The following is a 16,295-nucleotide window of genomic DNA, read 5'->3' as shown; positions in this document are numbered from 1 at the left end:
GAAGTCATCGTGGCCTAAAGGATAAGACACTGGATGCATTAGTATCTAGCGATGCAACGAATTTCGCAGACGGGTACCAATTTTCCTAATATATAGGTATCCTCCGTCTATTTCTGCCGTGAAGCAGTAATGCGTTCCGGTTTGAAGGGTGGTTTCCGGTTGTAACTATACTGAGACTCTAGAAGTCAGGTTTCAAGGTAGGTGGCGGCATTTACGTTGTAAGTGTCTATGGACCCCAGTACCACTTAACACCACGTGGGCTGTGAGCTCGTCCACAGATCTAAGCAATAAAAATAAAAAATGGTTTCACTTTGCAACGGATGTGTAATAGAATGCAATATTGTCGTCAGGCACGCGGCTGGCCGTAAAACTTATCCCAAATGCCTCGCAGCGTGTACACAGAGCCTATTGTGCCGATCGATACCACATAATGGGATAAGGACAAGAACAAGAAGAAATGTTTAAATCTGTCTTTTTATAGATCGTTTATGTCACGTCCCTACGGATCCATCAGATCCAATAACCTTTGCATTAGACGCCTTTAGCTCTAACACTAGGAGCAGGCTTAGGGACCCTGGGAGCCGTACTCGTCGAACTCGACAAAGAGATCGACGTGCAACCTAGCTCATGCATCAGCTCGCTGTGTTTCTCGTCGGATCTTCTCAGCGAGTCGCGATTCCGATCCAGTAGTAGATTTATTCGCGAAGCAGCTGCTCTTGAGTTGCTAGGTCTCCTTCGGAGACACTCGGGCGGCTGTTAACAAATCCCACCCACAAAGTTGATAACGCGTGCGCTTGTTCGATTGACATTACACATTTTTTTATAATTTATTGCTCAGAAAAAGATACGGAACCAAACATAAAATATTATTATTGATTAGTCTATACGTACGTAACCTGTACTAGTTGTCTGAGAACCTGACTCCTAGCTTCGCATGACAAACATCCTCTCTATTTATAAAACAACAGGGTTGTAAGTATTTCATTTTCTAATAAAACAAATATAATGTGACACACAAGCGGACAGAGATAGCGCTATACGAAGCCGAAATCAGCCGTTGGTCTCTTTCTAAAGGCTCGACCTTTATAGAGCAATATTTATTGGCTGGTATTGTAATTCATTGGAAATTTGCGAGCCAAAAAGCCTAAATATCACTAACGAGTAAAGATTAAAATCTGGAGTTAGAGAATAGCCGCTTTAATTCTTAAAGGCCTATCTACCGTTACCTATAGTCTTCATTTATGTGCTGCCAACGTGATAAAAAGCGACCAGGTGACAGTAATTGTTTTGATCCAAAATGTTATCTGGGAATGCATAGGGCACTGTCCATTCGAGGTCTATGTCCATGTCCTTCTTAAGACCAGGCTTGCGGGGAGTACTCAATGTTAGCCAGCGACTTACCTGTGCCCCTGGCATTGCTGACGTGTACGAGGGACGGTAACCACTTGCCACCGGATGGCCGTGTGATCGCCTGTATACCTAAGCAATAAATAAAAAGTTCGCTAGCCGAGAAGGCCTACGGAGGTGGCATTGACAATAACCCGGAATCACGTGATGTATTACTTAATTTACAGAACCCTTAAATCACAGTCTCGACGTCAAGAATGACTGGACAATTCAATCTGCCAGATTAAAAACAAGCCCGACATCAGAAACTTAATAATAACTGGCCCATACACTTTCTTTTGTCACTATGTTTATTTAAACCTACCAAGATACCCTAACTAATGGGCTAAAGTGTTTAAAAGATTTATTTCTACTGAACATTTTACTGTTTGTATAAAATGTTATTTAAGAACAAAACAAAAATCTGTTCTTAACTTCTTCGTCTGCATTAGTTAGTCAATTGTTTATTAATAGAACAGACAGCCCTGGTCTTGCCGTGTCTAATTAAGGGTATCATAGATAAACGCGTACAGAAATAAATAAATATTCTATGAACCTATTTCTAGTTATGTACCATCGTAAGCTCGATTTTTATTTTATTGTCATTCCATATCTGACGGCCATTACTTCGGAGTTCGCGTCTTATTTTCAGAATGAAAAATTATCGCTTTACGCCCAATTGATTATTATCGTTTGGAAGCTCTGCGTTTACGAAAGGACTTCAGTTTTGTTTCTGTCTTTTGGACCGTGTGGAGTACAGTACATCCATACTACGGCTGTGCTCATGCACAGTCCATTTCCAGAGATCGTGATTGCCACGTAGCATCCGGCTCTGGAATGAACTTCACGGGGCTTGCCGAGTGCTATGTCATCTCCTTCAAATGAAGCTTGCGGAGTTCTCTTGGTAGTAGGCAGCGACTTAGCAATGTTGATGTTTATGAGCGACTTACTTACCAAGAGCGCATCCATTTGTGACACACAGTCCACAGTGCGTTTTCAGAGGTCTTTTTTGCCAAGTACCATCCGGCTATGGAATGAGCTCCTCTCCACGGTGTTTCCCGAGCGCTATGACATGTCCTTCTTCAAACGAGGCTTGTGGAGAGAATTAAGCGGTAGGCAGCGGCTTGGCTCTGCCCCTGGCATTGTCCATTGTCCATAGGCAACGGTAAACACTCACCATTAAGTGTGCTCGTCTGCCTACAAGGGCAATTTTTTTTTTTGTGACAAATGGATCAACATGTGGGACGCAATGTCACTAGTTGTACGGTTAAGTTTTTATTATACGATATTGTGATAATGTTGATGTTGTGATTCTTCGTGAGCGCGTGTTAGGTACATTTTTAGGCATATTTCCTTAGATCAATTAGCACCTGCCTGCGAGGTTTGAACACGGATGGTTGTAACGCTTGCTAAGACTTTTTTAAAGTCCGATGTTAATTTTAATTCGTTTTAACATACCTTTTGTGTTATAAATGAAGACATCTGGTGGTAGGACCTCTTGGGAGTCCGCACGGGTAGGTACCACCACCCCGCCTATTTCCGCCTTGAAGCAGTAATGCGTTTCGGTTCGAAGGGTGGGGTAGACGTTGTAACTATTAGCCGTTGTGACCTTAGAACTTATATCTCATGGTGGGTGGCGCATTTACGTTGTAGATGTCTATGGGCTCCAGTAACCACTTAACACCAGGTGGGCTGTGAGCTCGTCCAACCATCTAATAAAATCCCACCCAATAAAAAAAAAACATTGTAAATAAGCGGGTAGACGAAAAAATCTTTCTTTCTTTGTCTGCTTTGAAATTCCGACTTTTGTTTGTGCGTACACAATCATACCTTAAGTATAGGTAGAAGGGAAGATATGGGAAGGGAAGGAAGAGATGCTTATCGTACCTACCTCGCAGCGAATGCTAACAAAACGAAATTTTTTTTCATTAATATTGTTTATTACATGAAATGCATTACATATCGGGCAATACAATGGGACTGCCCACGATACAGTTTTTAGATAATTTTAACCTTTTCAACACATTAATGTTTCATTTTATACACATTCAACTATCGATATTATTACTATAAGATCAGATGCGTAATAAGAACAATTTTTATAAATATCTAAAATCTTTTAAATACTGTTGTTTAAGTTGTGAGAATTACTATAATAGAGCCAGTAGCACTAATTAAAATGTAATGGATTCATTGCTTCGTAACGATCGTACCCCATTTTCTAAAGTCAAAGACATTTGACATAAATGATTTTTTTCAGACCAGTATCTTTTAATATAAAATTGCATTTTTTTGCGGGCTTAGCTCCCAGGCCTAGTGAATTACAGCCCATTGAGTTTCTCGCCGGATCTTCTCAGTGGGTCGCGTTTCCGATCCGGTGGTAGATTCTACGAAGCACTGCTCTAGCTAGGACCAGTGTTAGCAATACCTCGGTTTGAGCCCCGAGAGTTCACCTACACGCTAGGGTGAAGCTGAAATAGCCTCTCAAGGCTATCAGCATATGTAGGAAAAAAAGTGGATTATGAAAGGTAAAATGCAATTTGATTACTAAGGCTGATTTAAAAAAATATAAATACGTGACGATTATTAAGATATAAATACAAGTTAGAGAACAAGCTGTGGTTATAGTTTACTTTTGCGATTTAATTTTTTTTAAAGTATGTTAAATAAATTTGTATTGGATTTGAAAGTTACGAAGACACTGTGAACTTCCATCTAATATTTAGTAGTTCACAATTTGATTGACAATGATGAAACACCGGTTGATTTGCAACTAAAAGTCTCCATTTTTAATACTATTGATGCATAATTATATCCAAAATTTTCAGTTCTATTTGTATGATCTCACATCCAACCTTATAGTAATTATCACTTTATAAATAGTTCAGCTTGATACACGACACCGTAAAACTTCCATAAAGTATTTGAAAGAGAACAACAATGTGCTGACTGTTATAGAGACGTTTAATTTGTTTGCAAGATTATTTCATAGCTCCTAACTTACTTAGAAGAACTTAGTTAGTAGTTAGAAGTGTTGGGATTTAGATCTCGTGCTTAAGGCGATTGACAGTATTGACCCGCGTCCCAAAGACGTGTGACGGTATTCACGATGTGATGTCCATAGTCTCTGGTAACTACTAGCATCGGGTAGACCGGTTTTATATTGCCTAAGCAAATTATTTAACTAAAGACACTTCGTAAATTTCCTTAACACTACAAGTGTGATGATAATGGTTTACTTAATATATTTTTACTTTAAACTGGTAGTTTGTTCTTATTTCGAGGGATATAACGATCTTTTAACAAAATCTCTGTATAATGATTTGATTAGCCAAATTAAGACAACGGAAACAGGTAATAGAGCTCTAATTTCCTTGCATACGTCTAAAATCACGATCGAAAAACTGTTATTTTAAATCTCCTTCACCCTTCGGGAAGGGAAATCTAAAGTAAGCGAATGACGTCACATAGTAATTCAGTTAGATTGCACATCCTAAACAAAATAATACTAATATTTCCGTTGTGATGGGTTTGTTTGCAGTTTCAATTCTTCTATTTCGGAAAATCGATTCTATTTTTCAGTTTTGAAGTTTTCAGTTTGAGTCATGAAGAATTGATCAAATTAGTAATATTTTTGTATTAGAATTATAATGCGAGAAATTTTGTTTTTTACGTACTATTAAATAACATTCATGGACATGTCAATGAAAAGTCATGATTAGGTATTACGTGTATCAAGCTAAACAATTTTAACAGTTATTTTAATGGTACAAATTAATTTCTAAGGCGAAAATAGACTATACCAGCGTTTCCGTAAACAATTCACCGACTATTTTAATATCACTTTAACTATCAGACAAAAACTTTTAGGTTTGAGGAGAAAAAAATTAAAAGACAAACTGAATAAGAAGATACATTAATTTCTCACTTGTTTGAATATTATCCGTAACTAATTAAGTGACACACATTTATTTAGTAGTGTTTTAGATCGTAAATAAATCGAATTCAAAAAGGTCCATTTGGCCGTGAACTTCATCGGAAAATTGTTTACCGGAAAATGCGGAAATATTCGAAGGAATGATAATATAATACAGAATTGAAAAAAATGTTTTCAAAATAACATCGATAAAACTCTCGTCTTTGGCTAATTATAACAAGCTTTGGAATAAAATGTGTTGTACTAAACAGGATGAACGTAACAAATTTCTTCACAGCCACCTGGTAGATACGCGCTTAAAGATTGCAATATTTATTATTAAAATTTCCATTAATAAAATAACACAGGAGTCAGAATTGTTTGAAAACTCAGCGCAGTAGTCCTATATCGAATCTGAGTTTTTATTCTGGTGATACGCACTCAAATTTATTTAAAAAAAGCTGTCTAATAAATGATTAACGCATTTTTTTTTTATTGCCTAGGTGTGTGGACGAGCTCACAGCCCACCTGGTATTAAGTGGTTACTAGAACCCATAGACATCTACAATGTAAATGCGCCACACACCTTGAGATATAAGTTCTAAGGTCTCAGTATAGTTACAACGGCTGCCCCACCCTTCAAACCGAAACGCATTACTGCTTCACGGCAGAAATAGGCGTAGCGGTGGTACCTACCCGTGCGGACTCACAAGAGGTCCTACCACCAGTAGGAATTTATATACCACGTAATGTGTGGTATATAAATTCGCAAGCAAAGTAACATGCTCAATGGCATCTGAGTTTTAAGCTACATGATATTTCCGGAATAAGCGAATTTCAAATCACACCGCTTACGTAGACAAAATAATAATAATAAATATTTTCAGTGTCTTGAGTTGGAAATTGACGTTAATAAATGTACTTACCAGGCAGTTGTGGACTAAGATTGTGATTAAAATAGAGAGATCTATATTTTGATTTTACTACGTAAATGATTAATGTTGATTATAAGTAATATATTATTTATGTTCCTTTATATTATATTATATACACGCGTAGAATTTTCAAACTATAATTGGTTTTGCTTCCCGCATAAGTTCTTATTTCTAGAGTCAGTGTTGCCAGATAAGATTGTATCTAATCTCGTTTAAACTAATGTATTTGTGGTTGTAATGTTTGTAAGTATAATAATAAGTATTTTTTTTTATTACAACGATGTGTCTTTATTAAACATTGGTACGAATGAAAGTTTTGTAGACGAGGTTCAAGTTCTTATGTAGTCTTCGAAACACAAACAACAAAAAAGTTTTTTTTAAGTGTAATCACCCGCGAAAGTTTAAATCAATTCATACCAAAGTCGGATCAATGATACAGCAGTTAACGGTCCTAAGCTTAGCATAATATGTAAGTTCAGTAATAAAAAAGTCGTACAAACCGTGTCGGATGGGAGTCGCAAAACCAAAATTCATTTTTAGAGTAGGTACTCTGTAACATGAAGCAAAAACGTTATTGCTATAAGACCAAACTACAGATCTCTTTCTGACTCGTTTTCAGTCATTACGTCGAGCATCTCAAATCTCTAATGCATATACTGTTTTACTACCAAAAATGATACAGGTTTAAAAATTAAACAGCAAAACTTACATTATTCAAAATAGCACCAATGTTTTAGCATTTCACGCGAAATAAAACGCTGTTTATTTGCGGAAATTCTGGGAGTTTTTTATATCATGCAACACTGTGCTGTAGTTCGTTTTAAGAATAGATGTTTCAAGTTATATAATTGCAAACTTAAAGTATAATTCTGAAATTATCATTTACTATTTATTTTATGCTTAAATTCAATGTAAATTTTACAAAAAGTCAAATACCAATAGACTTGAGATGTCAATATCGATTTTATAAATAGCATTGAGATTTTTGTTCTTACGAAATTAAGATATGGCTCTCTGATATTAAGTAGATATGATTACAGATTTTATTTAAACTTGTTCACAAAACGTTCTACTAGAATTATAAAATGTACATTTATTTTAGTCATTAGATATATTTATAGGTAAAATTAATTAATAATTATGGTAACATAACTCCTACGGTATCCATAGACATTACGGCTTATAAAACAAAATACAGATAATCGAAAATTTGTTTAGCTGCACTCCAAAGTCTTAAGACTTAAATTATCTGTATCAATTTTTATTAATCGATTTTCATTTGTTTTTGGACATAATTAACAACATATTTTCTATAACATATGTTAAAATTTACAATTCTACAACTAAAACATTGTGTTGCCAACTACAATTAAAAAAAAACCAAGAAAACAAACATACCTAATTTTATTTGGTCTCATTTTAGTAACGGTTATGTTTTACAACGAAAAACTATCAAAATCTTAACGAATTAAACTTAATTATTGTAATGTGGTAATAATAACACATTCTACTATTGTACAGATAAAACTCTGTATTAAAGTATTATCCGTGCAAAAAGTGTTAACTATCATTCATAATAAAATTCAATGCTCTGTGGCGCGAGCGGTTAACGTGTCAGATGTTCCCGCTAAAAATTCACGGCGAAAACACCCTCAGACTTCTTAGTAATGTTGCCAGAACGTTCGCTAAGCATTCTGCCCTCAGGGCTAACTGCCCTTCTAGAGTGGACGCCGTGTCTTGATTTTGCTGCTTGTTAGATTTATTGTTGTGCTCGTGAATTATTTGTGCCATTTCCTGCCCGGCTAGTTCCTTAAAAGCTGCCGTGACGTCATGAACACGGAGCACCAAATTCCTTGTTTGAAGCGGTGAGGATGTGTGCCTTCCAAGCGCCTGTGAATGAATAGCTTTTTTTGGGCACAAATGAATAAGACGCTGACATTTTTTAATCAAATATGCAAAGTTGCTGACGGTATCTACTGCCGTAGTCCGCAGATGTAAAAACTTAAATGTAGCCGCTACGTAATACTGAAGACTATGTCACAATTTTGTTCTAAATTGGGCGTTCTTTTCGATCCTGCGACGCGGATTATCTTCAAGTTATTTTTTTATTTCTGACTTCATTTCTTACTGGTGGTAGAACCTCTTGTGAGTCCTCGCGGGTAGGTACCACCACCCTGCTTATTTCTGCTGTGAAGCAGTAATGCGTTTCGGTTTGAAGGGTGGGGCAGTCGTTGTAGTTATACTGAGACCTTAGAACCCATATCTCAAAGTGGGTGGCGGCATTTACGTTGTGGGTGTCTATGGGCTCCAGTAACCACTTAACACCAGGTGGGCTCGTCCAACCATCTAAGCTATAAAAAGAAAGGTGAACTGAGAAACAAAATAAATACCAGTAAACCGTGACCTTAACTGGCTTAGCTTAACTGGCAAGTTAAACAATTTTATCAAAACATCATGCAAATTTTCGAACCTGAGCGAGATCGGTCAGTCGTCGGAGAGGCGTCAAGCAGTCGGCTAGTGCAGTAGGAGCCGCACCTCCCCGCGCGACCCCCAGCGCCCCCACTAGTGTCCGTGAAGCCCCAACCAACGACACAGCGCACGAAGTCAATTCGCTGCGCGCTCGCTGGGAAATACAAATAGGCCTTTAAAGTTTTTTCCATGCTATCCTGGAATAGTACACTCAACGAACTCATGACATAGTCTTAAAATGACGAGAACTTTGCAATAAAAAAATTACATAATTAAAAGTAGAGTTAAAGAAAAACAGGATTCTAATAAGTTTGAGAGAATAATATATGGAAGAGCTTAGGTCTCATCGAGATTTTCCCTTTATCCTTCCCTAGATGTGTTACCATAACACATTTCTGTTTTTTCGCAACATCTTTAGTTTCTATTTTCGATATTATTGTGAAGATACCCGTTGTATCATTGCAATTTAGACTTCAATTTAGTTTATAGGATTCCAAAGTGAGCTATAGAATTGAAGGTGTGGTGTTTATCTTTTCTGGTAATTGTTTAGCGCTAGCCGGACCTTTAAACAAACTTGCAATGAAAAACGAAGTGCACAATGTTTTTTAAAGAAGCTTACCTGAAACTTGGCTTCATCAATATCTTCTCCGCCTCCGTGCGCGTGTTGATGCGAACATTTCTGTGCTACCTGATGCAGCCTCTGCAGCAACCCGTCGACGGCCACCTCCGTTTTACATAGCAAGTTCTCTATGGACACGTGCCCATTGTTCCCCGCCTGGAACTCTGGAAACTTCACCGTCGGCGGCGACGGAGGAGTCGGAATGTCATCCACTACGTCTTCTTTAAACCTAACATGATTCACTTTTGGTGTAGGACTTGAGCTAAAAGTCTTTCTGTCTAGAGGAGGGCTGAAGACTTTTTGGTCGCACGGAGCGCCGTTCAATATATCTGGTCTATTGCTAAACCTCCGATTCATCTGAGGTGAGCACAAAGATAAAGCTGTCGACATTTCCTTGTTCTTCAAGATTGTGGTTTTCGTTTCTGAATTCGATCTAACGTGTCGACTCTGCAGCGTCATGGAACTGTAGTTTGGGGTCGATCGGATGTGCACTTCGTCATCCGCACGGCTTTCGTTCTCAAGGTTCTTATAACTATTTAAATTTCTCTGAAAATGTGGCGATCCGATACTGGCCAGTCTTTGCTCTTGGTTCCTGATTGGAGAACTTTTTTGTAATGTCTTCAGTCTGAGTACCTCGATGCTCGGAACTGGTGGGAGAGGTGGCTTCTTTGGAGGTAGTAATATAGGTGGGGGTGGTGACAGAACCTTGTTCTCTAATCTAGGAGGTACTTGGGGTGGATTTTGTACACTTTTTTCATTAATATCGCAGATAACCTTGTAGTTCAATTGTCTATTATTTAGCGTGTTGAAATGATTGGTGCTGATTTCGACCGCAGTCAATTCGTTATTGAGACACGTGAAAGAATTGGACCGAGGTCTCGGAGGAGGTATTGGAGCTGTCTTCGGAGGTCTTTCAGGAGGTTTTTTGCAATCAGAACTTTTTCTTCTCGGAGGAGGCCTGATTTCGCACACGTCGGGCATTGAATCAGAGTTCTGTATTTGAGTTTCAACTTTTTCTCCCTCATCGTTGCTATCATCTGACTTATTTTTATCTTTACTGCAGCAGGAGAACATGCCTTTTCTTTCGACTGTCGGGTATTCTATAACGTGTATGTTACCGTTTGCTTGTTTATCACCTGAGACGCTCTTCCGTTTACCTTTAGGGGAATCAGATTTCGTTTGTGTTGTAGTTTTACTTTTATCTTTGAGCAACAAACTATTCCTAGCTTCACTCAGACTTTTAGCTGCAAACATATTCCTAATTTCACTGACACTCAGCTGTCCCTTAACTACATCTCCATTTGATGTTTTGGTGTTATCGTTTACGTTTTGTGCAAGTTTTGCTTCTAAGATCTGGGTTTGGTTCGCGTATCCTACTTCATCTCTGTCTAGAGTAGATGTATTGGACCCTGGGGGTGGCGGAATGATGTAAGACATTATCTCTTCTGGCGTCAGTTCTATTGCAGGCGTGACTTTAACAGTGGGCGGTTGTATTGTAACATTGGCGATGAATTCTTCCAAATCACTAGTTTTTGGTGCATCCGAAATATTTTCTGTTGAACTTGTTTTTTCATCTGCGAAAGAGGGTGGTACGACTGGGAGAATTTGAGGCACTTGTGTGGCGCAATCCAATTCATCAGGAGTTTGTGGGGGTGGTATTAAAGTTAAATCTATAAGCTCGACGTCACTATCAACTAGGCTCTCCTGATAATAAAATGGATGATACTCTGTACTTGCCGCTTCATCTCTATTGCTCTTTTCTCTTAGTTGCTTCAAGTAATCTTTCAAATTCGGTTCTTTATTTTCTTGTATTGCCTCTGGGCTGTGCAAACCAAAACTAGTTCTAACTGCTTTATTTGGCGTTTTGTTCTGATGTCTCCGTATGGGGCTGTTCGTAGGAGTGTATAATGAATCATTATCACTTTCTGAATGACAAATATCATTATTTAAAGCTATTAAAGCGTCTGTGAGACCACAATTATTTAATATGGTACTAAGCCCTTGAGACTGTCGCGCCGTCAAGCCACTAACATTATTGTCATTTTCTGACACAGGCAGTACACTCAAACCCTGATTTATAGTTTCAGTTAGAAGCAAAAGCGAATCGCTGTGTTTTAAGATGCCAGGAGCGTCATCAGCCATAGACATTCTACTATTATTAGACTCAGTATCGCTTTCCAAATTATCGACACTGGTCTCTCTACCAACTAACTCATCTCTTATAAACGCATCATGATATAAATCCTCACTATAAACATCACAGTTTTCAGTTAAATACTGTTCAGAATTCTCGACCAATTTCTGCATTTCTGCCACTCTCCTGTGCACCTCTTCATTCTTGGCTTCGACTAGTCTTGGGTTATTGCTGGCGTTTTCCAAGAGCTCTATAGAGAGTATGCTCTGAAGATCGAAACCCATACCGTCGTCGAGATAGCAAGGATCGTTTGGATCGAAGAGTCTAAAGTCTTCACCTCTCTTACACTTCTCGAAGTGCACATCGTGTCCAAGTAGACTGGACTTATTATCAAAACCAATCAAAGGACTGGAGTTATTGCTGCTATTTTTGTTCGTTATATTCGCGTTCATATTGGAATCTAAGCTATTCTTAGCTTGGTCCGGAGTGGAATGGTAGGGCGGAGGCATACTGAAGATCGCATAATGCTTTTTCGATAAAACGTTGGGATCGTCGTGGTGTAAGTAGCTCCATTTCGCTGGGACTACGTTGTGCTGGGACAAGTAGGGTGGAGCTGGAAAACAAAACCATTTCTTGCTTATTAGCGTAGTCCCCGTTTCGCCTTGTATGATAATAGTATTCATATCTAAATATTGGATAAACCGATATTGAATGTGTTTATTTATAAATGTAATAAAAAGCAATTAAATGAGTTACTATGGTCGCCATGCACCTACCTATATCCTCCGTGATGGGTTCCCGTTCAATTTCCACATTCAGCTCTTTACCGGTCGCCAGCTTGTAATATCTGTAATGGGATTAATAGTTCAAAGCGTTCAACTATGTGATTTGTGTAAATAAGAAGTAAGGTGCAGTCTTGACTGGTGGTAGGACCTCTTGTGAGTCCGCACGGGAAGGTAAGGTACCACCGCCCTGCCTATTTCTGCCGTGTGCGTTTCGGTTTGAACGGTGGGGCAGCCGTTGTAACTATACTTGAGACCTTAGAACTTACATCTCAAGGTGAGTGGCGCATTTACATTGTAGATACCTATGGGCTCCAGTAACCACTTAACAACAGGTGGGCTGTGAGCTCGTCCACCCATCTAAGCAATAAAATAAAAAGAAATCGGTACATACCCGGCGATGACGAGCGGCATCTCCGCGGCGTCCCTATCATCCATGAGCAGCGCCAGCACGCGGTCGCGGCGCAGGAACACGGCCAGTTCCGCGCATGCGCCCGCGCGCCGCACCCGCACGCACTCCACTTCGTCTATGGACGCTATTTGCTGTGGCTGTAACATAGACAAATACATCAAATACTTAGTTCCTCTCTCTTAGTAAACTTTTTTTTTTCTTAGATGGGTGGACGAGCCCACAGCCCACCTGGTGTTAAGTGGTTACTGGAGCCCATAGACATCTACAACGTAAATGCACCACCCACCTTGAGGTATAAGTTCTAAGGTCTCAAGTATGTTACCTCTCTCTAAGCTGCGGTGTGGTGCGGTAGCGGTTATGTCTGTGGGTTGCTTTTTTTGCCTACCTGCTCTAGTAACCTCGAGGGGTTATTCTAGATTAACCGAATTAGTAGGCACGAGCTCACGGGGCTTAGCCTGGCGAATTTGCTCTAGCCCTAGCAAGAGCAGTGCTTCACAAAATTTAGCACGGGATTGGAAACGCGACCCACTGAGAAGGTTCGGCGAGAAACTCAGTGGGCTGTCTGTGAGTTCATTTACTTGCCAAACTCTTCGTCGCAAGCGACTGGTTTGACGAAAACGGTGCTCAGGTACAAGCATCGATCGTGAATCGGGAGGATGCGAAATGACTTGTTTATGGGTTGCAGTAATCACTTAAAACTAAATATGTGTTTTTAAGGAAATAAAACCTGGATAAGTGTCCTAGAAAATTGGACATATTAATACGTTTTTATTAGCTTCAGACGTATATATCTTAGTATGTATGTTTGTAATGGAATCTTTGAACATGATTTTGAGCCCTTCAAAACGTCAGATCAACTCGAAATTTGGTATACTTATTAAGGACCGATGACAATTCAATCCTAAAAAAATAAAAATGTGTGCGTGTACTAGTGTACACACGTAAGAAGTGAAACTTGTTTATGGCCTTATTTTTCGAAAAATGATCTACATGCAACTTTCTAGAAATTGGTTAAATAAAGTTAAATTAGATAAAGTTTAAACAAAAGGATTTTATTATCATAGACATGAATACAAATAATACAATTATTTCACTTTACCTTTTTGCTACTAAGATTATTACAGCATTTCATTAATTGTAATAGAATTATTACTATCATTGTCATTGTCATTATATATTTTTGTAATTAATGGCTTATGGTAACTGAAATATGAAATATATGGTTTACATTCCACGAAATTTAGTGACCGAGTAAAAACTCCATCAATTGTAGTGCCAGATCTTGTTGTTGACGTTTGAGGACTGTTTTTCATGGATAAATTCAATTTATCTTTCAGAAATTCAACTAGCTTCAAAGAATTTTCCGATGCAAAATTTACATTAAAATCTCCACTTAAAATCATCGGTATTTTATAATTATTGTTACCGAGTAAAGAGGCACCTTCACTTGTGTACGGCAACAATGAATGGTGAAGAAAAAGATGGCGCGTAACGGAAAAATGTGACGCGTAACCGAAAAATGTGACGGTAAATTTTTTTCCAACGCCGATAAAGAAGTTTCACTTCAAAAAAAATTGAAATAATATCCTGAAAAGTGCCCCACGCTCTTTTTACAATAAAATCATTTTTTCTTACACTATTTTTAAATCAAATTTATTAGAATTTATTTTCTATAGTTGGATTTTCTATCAAAGCGTATTTTGTTCGTTTTTTTAAACTATTATTTTTTAGAAAATCAAAAGGCAACAGAATTCGTTGAAACCTAGATGGCAACGCCGGAAATAACGACAACGTACCACAGAGTTAGTTCTCCCCACGATCTGACTGAGACCGAACCTCGGAGAGACCAGCAGCACTCGTTCTGGTCTGCTGCTGCTGAAACATTTCGCTCCGTAGCTCGGCAGTCCTCCCACTATATCGAGATAGTGAAGCTTGGCCTGGAAATTTAACAAATTTTATATACCAAAAACAAAAGTCGATGAGAAAATTTTACATGCCATTTTATAATAAAACGTTTCACAACCCTATATCACGATCTTACGGTGGTTGGTTTTAAAGATTCGAGGACCCTGTTGTCTCCTCAGGTCTTTTTTTTGTTTTTATTTCTTAGGTTGGTGGATGAGCTCACGTTCACTTGGTGTTAAATGTTTACCGGATCCCATAGACATCTACAATAAATTCCGGCACCCCCGCCCTTCAAACCGAAACGCATTACTGCTTCACGGCAGAAATAGGCGGGGTGGTGGTACCCAGCGGACTCACAAGAGGTAAATAAAAATCGAATCTTCAATAATCTCTCAATAGTCCTTGTAGTACAGATATATTAGAAAGGAGGCTCCTATCATCATTCATCTTAAGCTGTACCTTTTACGAAAACCCGACTTGGAGCAGAAAAGTCCCACTAACCTGCAGCTGCGTCAGATGCCGCTGGCTGCCGGTCATCTGCGAGTTCAGTTTCAGGAAATGAGCGATCAACCTCCTGAGCTCTTTGCGTTTCATGCTCTCCAATAGACTGCTCGGCACGAACCTTTCCAGTCCGAATTCTCTTCTGAAAAGTTAATTTTGATCTTAGTAGATATTTGTTATTAGCTAAGTTGTTTATTTCAAAGACACTTTATGGCTTGGATTGAGGAACAAGATGACGACTTCCGCCTCTGTGAATGAGTCTCTACACCTTGAGTCCAAAGAATATAAATTGCTAAAATGTATTAAGCGCTGTGTGTCCCACATTTCAAACTGGTATGCCTGACTGCTTGCCTGCAGAAATAGAAGCACTGCTCTTGCTAAGACCAGTGCTAGCAACACTCCGGTTTGAGCCCCGTGAGCTCACCTACACGTTAGGGCGAAGCTGATATAGCCTCTCAAGGTTATCTGCATAGGTAGGGGAAAAATATATATATGAGATCTGATGATCGCTTAACGTCAGTATCAATCACCCTGAGTTCGATATAGTGTCGATATAGTTCACTCTGTATAGTGCCAAAGAAATCGTAAATCTGTGTATAGTTTTTAAGCGGTAGGCAGCGGCTTGGCTCTGCCCCTGGCATTGCTGAAGTTCATGGGCGACGGTTACCACTCACCATCAGGTGGGCTGTATGCTCGTCTACCTACAAGGGCATTAAAAAGAAATAGACATGATGATGGCGCCTACCCAATCGTACTTATAACACGCTTCAGTAATAACATGAAAATTAACTAGATGGATGATGATCTTGGAAGAACATGTGCGTAAACTCATCTGAAACTCACTCGACGGCTTTAACAGTCAACTTGGCCGGCGAGAGATTGTTGGCCAGGGCGTGTTGGTGCATGTGCAGGGCCGCTAGTCGGAGGGCCACCTCGGGCTGGAGCTCCGGGGCGAACCTCTCCTGGGCCACGTCGTTGCAGCACTGCAGGTACAAATAGTCCAGCGCCGCCAGGTCCTGCTGGGCCAGGTCGGCGGCAGACGTCGGCATGAAGACCACTCGGTACAGGCATCGCATCTTATGCGAACCGGGACGGGCTGCTATCTGGAGTTTAGAGAAGTACCCTATCTGTTAGTTAGAAGTGTGAAAAACACTAATTCCTACCCCAGTTACACCCATTACCTCGAAGAAGTTACCCTGAATTGTCTTCTGCTATACCCGAAACTTTCAAAGAAGA

General features: G+C 39.2%; 1 protein-coding gene across 1 annotated transcript in view; it reads right to left on the bottom strand.

Annotated features, from left to right (window-relative positions):
• Nucleotides 1-3,304: 3,304 nt before the first annotated feature.
• LOC101746443 (uncharacterized) overlaps nucleotides 3,305-16,295 on the bottom strand; it is a 170,951-nt gene continuing 157,960 nt past the window's right edge. The window contains exons 8-15 of the mRNA XM_012694336.4: nucleotides 15,903-16,162; nucleotides 15,060-15,201; nucleotides 14,450-14,590; nucleotides 12,636-12,790; nucleotides 12,236-12,306; nucleotides 9,326-12,072; nucleotides 8,708-8,860; nucleotides 3,305-8,127 (exon numbers count right to left, since the gene is read on the bottom strand). Of these exons, the coding sequence (XP_012549790.2) occupies nucleotides 7,873-8,127; nucleotides 8,708-8,860; nucleotides 9,326-12,072; nucleotides 12,236-12,306; nucleotides 12,636-12,790; nucleotides 14,450-14,590; nucleotides 15,060-15,201; nucleotides 15,903-16,162 (3,924 nt within the window). The 3' untranslated portion in view covers nucleotides 3,305-7,872. The remainder of the gene's footprint in view (nucleotides 8,128-8,707; nucleotides 8,861-9,325; nucleotides 12,073-12,235; nucleotides 12,307-12,635; nucleotides 12,791-14,449; nucleotides 14,591-15,059; nucleotides 15,202-15,902; nucleotides 16,163-16,295) is intronic.

Source organism: Bombyx mori, chromosome 23, assembly GCF_030269925.1.
Source record: "Bombyx mori chromosome 23, ASM3026992v2".
NCBI classification, from domain to species: Eukaryota; Metazoa; Arthropoda; class Insecta; order Lepidoptera; family Bombycidae; genus Bombyx; species Bombyx mori.
The sequence above is the reverse complement of the archived record's forward strand: the minus strand, read 5'-3'. Positions and strand labels throughout refer to the sequence as shown.